Source organism: Pelobates fuscus, chromosome 12 (genome assembly GCF_036172605.1).
Source record: "Pelobates fuscus isolate aPelFus1 chromosome 12, aPelFus1.pri, whole genome shotgun sequence".
NCBI classification, from domain to species: Eukaryota; Metazoa; Chordata; class Amphibia; order Anura; family Pelobatidae; genus Pelobates; species Pelobates fuscus.
In genome coordinates, this window is record NC_086328.1 from 23602389 (window position 1) to 23611018 (window position 8630).

Below are 8630 nucleotides of genomic sequence, written 5' to 3' on the forward strand. Positions count from 1 at the left end.
TATGAATTCTCTATGATGGTTTTCTCCACATTGTCATCTCCAAAAGCAATAAGCCATGGGTATATTTAAGAGCAGAGCTGAACTGAAGTGGAATGCACTCCTCAGTCAAGTGAACTCTGGGACATAAACACCAAATCACTTACTTTTGCAGTTGGGCAGTACAGTTAGAATGTGGATTTATCCAAATGCTGTCTCTCTGCCGCCTATTGCAATGCATATATGAAGAACTGCAACAGATTTCTGCCTCTTATTGACAATCGTTAAAAGAAACACTATAGGGTCAGAAACAACTGTGTATTCCTGATCCTATAGTGTTAAAACATAATGCCCCCTGGCCTCCCCTTGCCCCCCTCTAAAACGTAGTAAAAACTTACCTTTATTCCAGCTTGCTGCTGTTGGCTCTGCCCCGATCTGCCTGCTTAGCTGACATTATCAGAAGTGGTGATTTGACCCAATCACAATGATTTCCCATTGGCTGAGACTGTCAAGGAGGCAGATCAGGGGCAGAGCCAGAACAAGTCAAACACAGCCCTGGCCAATTACCATCTCCTCATAGAGATGAATTGAATCAATGCATCTCTATGAGGAAAGTTCAGTGTCTGCATGCAGAGGGTGGAGATACTGAATGTCAGTAACAGTGCAGCACTGCCCCAGGAAGTACCTCTAGCAGCCATTTGAAGAGTGGCCAATGGAGGTATCCCTAGGCTATAATGTAAACACCGCTTTTCTCTGAAAAGAGTATTTACTGCAAGAAACCTGAAGGGAATGATGCTACTCACCTGAACAGACACAATAAGCTGTAGTTCTGGTGACTATATAGTGTCCCTTTAATGCTTATCTTTGCAGGGTCTATGTTTTTCTGTGTTACTTGCTACTCATAACACAAAGAATTGAAGAAAAAAATAATTCCAACAGGCACAGTTTGTGCTGTGAAACCACAACTTAAGGTTTATGCCCACACTATCACATTGACTAAACCTTATTTGTAATACAGCTTTGCTGAACAAACTCAAATGCCTGTTATTCACCAAATGAACAAATCTATTAGTTTATGAATGCCAGACAAATACATTTGTTCATCTAGCAATTAACAGGCATTCCATTACTTCAGCACAGCTAAACACTATTTTTGCACAAGTCTAATACAAAAGACTAATACAAAAGTTTTTAAAATGAAGAATTAGAATCTTCAGCATGAAATAGAACCCAATTGCTAATCAGAATCAAGAAGGATGGAGCTAGGGGAGCCATTGGCTGACATACCCAATCTTAAAAGAGAGTTTAGATGCTCCAATTAGTGCACCTTTCAGTATACCTGGTAGTGCTGTATGCCCCCACCCCCATTCTTTAGGCAAATCATTTTAGATCTTTTTAAACAAAATTTTGGCTACAGGTCTGCACCTTTTGCCATCCATTTCAACCTGCAAGATTAAGATGGTCTGTGACAGAATTATGACAGTTTAACTGCACCACTGGGAAATCCATGATGTACCCTTAAACCCCTGTTGAAATAGACAATAATAAAACATCTCTCTTGATTTGGTTAAAATCTTATTACAGTTTCTTCTCAATGTAGTTTTTTGTTGTAGAAGTGATGTGCTTTTTTAATGCAACTATATAAAATACATAAAAATGCAAAAAGTATTGTTTGATAGATACGATCAGAATCATGACAGGTCATGAAAATGGAATGGTCACTTCACGATTTTTAATATTTTACCTCTAATTTGGTGTGAAAATACAGATTACATGCAGCAATCTAAACCATTTTATCTTGGAGCAGAGGGCCTCCCTCTTCATTCCATGTCAACAGTTAGAAACTGTCTTTTGACCTTGGTAGTCAGAATAGAGAAACAAACAGAACAGGAGAAATTAAACAATGTTTCTATTAATTTTAGAAGTATGTCCTAGCTTGGTCTTGTCAGAGCTGGATTATTTCATAATCTGCTTAATGTTTAATATAAAGTTTTCTTGGGGTTAAATGCTTCAGACCCCTAGAGCACCTTAGTTTAAAGGGACTCTCCAGTGTCAGGAAAACATCTGTTTTCCCTGGCACTGCAGGGCTCACTCCCATGTTGCTAAAGGGGTTAAAACCCCTTTGTTGGGGAAAATACTTCAGTGACTTACCTGAATCCAGCGCCGATGTCCCTTGGCGCTGGGTCAGGCTCCGCCCATGCTCCTCCTCCGCTGTAAGGGAAGACCTAATGCATGGCAATGCGTGCATTAGACCTCCCCATAGGAAAGCATTATTCAGTGCTTTCCTATTGGGATTTCGGCGACGCTGGAGATACTCATGCGTAGCGTGAGGACGTCCAGCGTCGTTTAAAACTCTGTGTTTTAAGAACCCGGAATTCTAAGAGGAGGAGTTAACCCGGCAAGGTAATTATTGCAGTTTATAAAAACAGCAATAATTACACTTGCAGGATTAAGGGTGATGGGCGTTTGCACAAAGACCATAAGACCATTACAATGGGCAGAAGTGGTCTGGGTACCTGGAGTGTCCCTTTAATGAAAAGCTTTATGCGTGAAGAATGTAACCTGGTTACACCCCCTTGGCTTTGAATTAGAGAACAACTCGTTACTTCCTGATTTGGTTAGCTCAGTGGAGCTAAACTCTAGAGGCAGAAGTTGCCCAGAGCACCTGCCTTGCAAAGCCTTTTTATTGAGTTGCACTGGGAAATCTGATTGGACCGACAAAGTATGGGCGAGGTTGTAAAAGTCAGCAGTCAAAAGAACTGCAAGTTGGTTTTAGATAGATCACAGTGAAAAAAAAAACAACGCATAATTAAATACATGTTCTCATTAGGATATATCTACTAAACAGTGATTTTTAATTTTGTATTTAGACAGTGAAGTGTCCCTTTAGCGAAGGGACACTTCCACTTTGCACAATAAAGTGGATAATGTAGAACTACATGTTGGCTATAGATGTTGTAGACCGGATTTGTACATCTTCTACATTAGGAGTGGCAAAGCGTTTGAGACCGGTGGTTCCTAACCCAATCATCAAGGCACATCAAAAGTCAAGTCTTTAGAAATGTATCAAGTTTGTACCAGTAGTAAGAGGGGAAAAAAAAAAAAAACACAACCTTTGGGGTGCCTTACAATTGGGTTTAGATCCACTTGCTTTAGATACTTCTAAAAAAAAAAAAAAAAAAAAAAAAAAAAAAAACTTATATAGCAACATCAGAAGCCATAGTTTCCTTTATATATTAGCTAGAGGCAAATTAAAATGCGGATGTGCCTTCCCATCCAAATCAGGCTGCCAAGTTCACTCAGAAAACACGCTGAAAGGGTAAATAGTATGAAATTTTATTTGTGGAAAACATTGTTAAATTCATGCGTTTTAAGACATTTTGATCTGAACACAGAGTTAAGATCATTGCACGGGGGTGTTGGTAAAATTCCTGGTGCCAATTAATAGAATAATTTCTTTGCGACAGACATTACTTGGTCCAGTGAAGAGATAGAAAATATGAATTATAAATAGGAATTTTCATATGCACCAGAAGTTATGAAGAAAATGCCGCAGTATTTAAAAACACATGTGTTTGGTTGCTACATAACAGAACTGGGGGGCAAGATTTGTTACATTTTTCGAATTTGTTACATTTGGATGAAGATGTTTGGTCACTGACAATGTATACAGTACATCAGGTTGAAGAATTATTATTGTATTTCACATTTGATAAAGATACATCCATGCCATTATTCACTACACACAATTTCATGATTTTGCCCATTTAGATCACTAATTGCTTTGTCAGATTCATTTTCTACGTCTTCTTTCAGTTTCATTTCTTCTTTGATAGGGAGGCCATTGCTGACCAGGTGTTTATCATTTGTCTGTTGATTATCAGAAGGCCCCTTTTCCTTTCCCAATTCTTCATCTGGCTTTGGGTGGTTCAGAGTTTCCTCTTCTAATAACATATTGACACTGTGATCAGGAACATCAGTGGCTAACAATTCCGGGGCTGTATTTGTCACACTCTCAAGGTTTGAAACAGTTTGGTTGTTTTCTTGATTTGATAGCTCTGCTGGAACGTCCGTTTTATCTCCATCACCTTCTTTGCCATCAGGAACAGCTTGCTGTGGTATAGTAACATTTTGTTCAACTTCCTTGTTTTCTTCCATTTTCAAACCTTCTGCTCCATGGTCTGTAGAGGCACTCAATTCATCTTGTAAAGAAACACATTGCTCAGTAGGACCATTTTGGCTTATCAAGTCCTGTACATCTTCAGCTTTATCTTCTGTGGCCTCCTTAGGTGGCTGCGTGTTAGTTTCAGCATTTTCTACCTGACTATTTTGTATGTCACCAACCTGACTCTCACATTCTGATGGTTTCTGATCAATGCCATTCTCAATCAGCACAGATGGCTCTGGCACAATTGGTGGCAGCTGTTCAGCTTCTTCCTTGGGTTCAATCTTGCCATCTACATCAGAATGCTCTTCTGCTACAGCAACTACCGTTTCTTTTTCCGCAGCATCTAGCTCATTGGGAGCCTCCTGAACCTGCTCAGACTTTACTGGCTCCTCCACTGAATCTGGTGGCAGCTCAGGCTTTTCTGCACCGGTCACCTGGATGGATTCATGGACATGCTCAGATTTCGCCACGTCTGCAACTGACTGGGTATCTTGCACAGGTTCTGGTTTGGAGTGGTCTGATGCAGACTCTGGTATGGAAGAATTCTGCAAGTTGTCTACTTCCTCCTTAATAACTTCCTCATGAACTGGATCAGGCACTGTGTTTGTTTCCTTAGGCTCAGTTTCTGTGTGTTCAGTTGCTGGTTGCTTTTCCAGCTCAGCAACTGGTTTGGAGGTTTCAGAAGGCATCACGTGGACATCTGCAGCCGCAGTTTCTTGAACTGGATTTTTTTCCACTGGAGCCACATGATCTTCGGTTTCCTTACTTTCTTTAACAGCCTCATCTTTTACTTCAGAGCATTGAGGCCCAACTGACAATTTCAAACCATCAGGGGCCTCTTCAATTTTTTGTGGCACCGGAGCAATTGGAGACTTTTCTACAGTTGATTCATTTCCTTTTGTCCCATCACAGGCCTTTTCCTGAGTTGTACTTGAGCAAGATTCAGTATTTTCGGTTTTGACTTGTGAACTTTCACTTGACTCAACCTTTTCCACTTGTGTTTCACTAGAATTGGTTTCTGGCATTTTGTCCACTTTGGAATCAGAGTCATCTTTGGTACTTTCAACCGATGGCGTTTCCACACTCTGCTTCTCTGCCTCAGCTACCTGTTCTTCACCACTGGTCCCAGTTTGGTCTGTAGAGGGTTTTTCTCCATTTGACTCAGCAGCATCTTTTTGCCCATCCTGATTTTCTGTTTCTTTTTGTTCAACTTCTGTTGTTTCTGTAGATTCTCCATCTTTACCAGCGCCAAGACAATAGCCCTTTTTCTTCTTGCTTAACTTTGCTCCCATTGTTAGTTCTGCAGAAAGACGAGAGATATGATTAGTATGATTTGCCCTTAATCAATCATTCACATGTACACACCTCCTGGGAGGGGGGGGGGACGACAACATTTCTACAAGTGGGACAATGAAAGGGGGCGAGGGATGTGTGTCCAATAGTTGACCTTTGCACTAAAATGCATTCAGGTTTAGTAAAGAAAACTCATTCATGGCAGTGTGGTATAGTGAATCTTAGGGCTGGCATAAAAATAGTAATGGAATTTTAAGATGATAGACCACTTTGTTTCAGTCCGTAAACTTGAGTAGGGGTAAAGATTCTGGTACAGCAATAAATAGATGCAACAGATTGCAGACCGCATTCTGTTCTTACCAACACTAAGAAAAAAAGAAGGACACCATGGAAGAAAGATATATAAAAAAAAAATATATACTCCTGCATACACTTACCCCATCAACTTTCTTAAAATGAAACAGGGCTCCCCAACAGTGCAGTATTTAACCTGCACATTTGCACTCTGAGCATATATACACAATAAATAAAACCAGTACAATATGGCCACCTGCAGCCACTATCTTGTATTTGATAATGACCACAGTTGTCTAGAGTAACCCAACAGGAGAGAGTCACACCGACATGCGTTGGCAAGTGAATTGACCTACGTTAAATAAGAGCTTCAATCCAACTCAAATCTTCAGGATTTCCCTTTCTCAAGATGCTAGCCAAAGCCCCTACAACCACTACCTTGACACCATTGTCTAGGATTATAGGTTGGGCATTAGAGTACCAAAATGGTAGATTAGAAATAATCCAACTGTATCTCGCCTGAGATTACAATCAACATCTGCTAAGGAGACAAAGTCCCCAAGATGAAAAAAACAAAAACCCTTCTAAAAAGCAGTTTTATCATAAACACTGCCTCCTGGGAGAGCTAACAGAGTGCCAAATGGCTGCACCCTTCAGCTTTTGTGGATCTGCTTGCCAAGATAAGATTGCATCCTTGTCTTCAAGACCAAGAGGAATAAATCTTATTTTAACCCTTGCCCAAACATGACATCCCCCCACCCTACCATTGTGTCTACATACATAAAAAGCAACAGTTGCAACATTTTCATATGCACCAAAAAAAACAGTTTCATTTCAGATTTGTTTGTTTTTTCTCATCCAACATTAGTTTCTATAACTGATCACAAATGGCATTTTGCCGAGTTAATAAGAATTGTGGGAGATGTCAAACATCCCAAAGCTATTAAAGCAAATGGCCAGCAGCCCTTTGTCTAAAGGAAAAAAAAAAAAACAAGAGAGAGTGTTCAATGTTTGCTAGAGGATTATTTTAGGCATTGTGATTACAGATGTTCTCATGTGCTGGGTTTAATGACTGCTAAATAAAAACCACCAAAAATCAATAGCCTTTCTCTCCCCCCACCCCACTCTCTCAAAACCCCAAATAATGTCATTCTTGGCTTTAGTTAAATTTAAATTCCCTGGTTTCCCAGCTGATGCAAGAAAACTGCATTTGGATGGACTGATTGCTTGCTGGATGGAACAGGAAGCCTTTTTTGGGGGCTCTTGAAGTACACAAGGGGTTATTGCAGGAACCAATTCAGACTAATGGCCGTCATGAGCCAACCAGGACACATACATTACAATGGATGTTGCAGATGATAAATGTACATTCTTTGCTAGATGGGGGTCGCCTGGGTTGGTCTCTCTGCCCTGCCTCCACCTACTCACACAGCAGCCAGAAGGTTAACACTGATTGTTCCCAGCAGATGGGGAGATCGGATGTACTATCTGCAAGTTGATTAAATTACAATTACTGTATATGGGGGCGTTAATTGCAGGGTATATGTATTGTCATCACGCACACATCTGCTCTTTGATAGAGAGAGAATTTTTTTTTTTTTTTTTAATATATCTCTCTCTCTCGCATTATACAGCTAGCTTGCACTGAAGGGGTTAAACAAGGGTTTCCCCCACCCTTCACAAAATTTTAACGACCCCTACCCAATGTAAGAGAGCCAATTAGCCCAAATGCTGTCAGTTGAACCCCAGGTGGTGGCCAGTGACTGATATCAGTTTAGGATTCAGAAGAAAGAAAAAAAAAAAAAAAAGAATAAAAACCAACACATTTACCAAAATGTAGCTCCCCACCCCACAGTGTGTACTCCTTAAACATTGAAACTTGTATAATACGAATGTAGCAGAGCCTAGCAATCACATACACAGATAAAATACATTTAACATCCTGGGTGCCATAAGGTTAAGCAAGCTCTCTCTCTCTCTCTCTCTCTCCCCCCTGTGGCAGTTTATATTGCTAACAAACGTGGCTAGCATTAATCCGATCCATATAGAAATGGGAGACAGTAACTACATTGGGAATGGGACAATGTCTGCTTTTATGGAAATTCAGGGATACGGGGGGAGATAAAAATGTAAACTTAATTTGATAATGGGTGGTTCCTTTCTAAGGCATGTGTCAGTTCTCCCCAAATCCATGGTTAACAGAAAGCGTGCATTAAATATTAAAATGATAAAGCCAACATGCAAAAAGATAAATAATAAAGAGTGGTTTGCTAGTTTAGTTTCAAAATGAGACAATCCAGTATCAGTAGAGTGCTGCTCAGAGGGCTGTGGTTATCCTCATACTGCAGTGGGCTTTGCAGAGAGGAGAGGGCTATAGAACAAAGGAGTGATCTAGCTACACTATCTGCATCAGTTCCCTAGCGTGCTTCAGCAATGTAACCACATGCATACCCACACAGACACTACCGAAAACACCCCAAGCACAGGTCCATACCTTAGAGCTGAAGCCAAGCTTGGAGGCTGAGATGCAGCAGTAGCTGGTCTGGATGGTCTCTCCACTCCTCAGCAGGGCTGGGCTAGGTCTGAGAACAAGATGGAGAGTGACAGATGCTCCCCTCTCAGAGGTACAATCTGGTGCTCCTCTTCCCCCCTCCTCCTCGCCTTTTAGATACACTCCCCTCCCTGCATCTGCTCTATGTAAGACCTCAAAAGCAGAGTCTAACCTCCTTCTATGACTACTCAATTTAAAGAGCCAACTGCTCTGTGTATCACAGCTCCCCTCTCCCCTGTGTGCTTAGATTCTGGTATAAAATCCCCTCTAGGTAGCACACACAATCACCTCATTTAATGTGCTTAATAATTAATACTGCCAGCACTAATGTCATTGTATAGTAGATGG

The 8630-nt window shown here is 40.8% G+C and overlaps 1 protein-coding gene across 1 annotated transcript; it reads right to left on the reverse strand.

Moving 5' to 3' along the window:
- Nucleotides 1–3296: 3296 nt before the first annotated feature.
- Nucleotides 3297–8397, reverse strand: LOC134578685 (neurofilament heavy polypeptide-like). Its single transcript, XM_063437673.1, has 2 exons — nucleotides 8226–8397; nucleotides 3297–5444 (listed from the first exon to the last, which is right to left on the reverse strand). Exon 2 carries the CDS (start codon nucleotides 5434–5436, stop codon nucleotides 3709–3711), a length of 1728 nt encoding a protein of 575 aa, XP_063293743.1. The 5' UTR covers nucleotides 5437–5444; nucleotides 8226–8397; the 3' UTR covers nucleotides 3297–3708.
- Nucleotides 8398–8630: the final 233 nt, after the last annotated feature.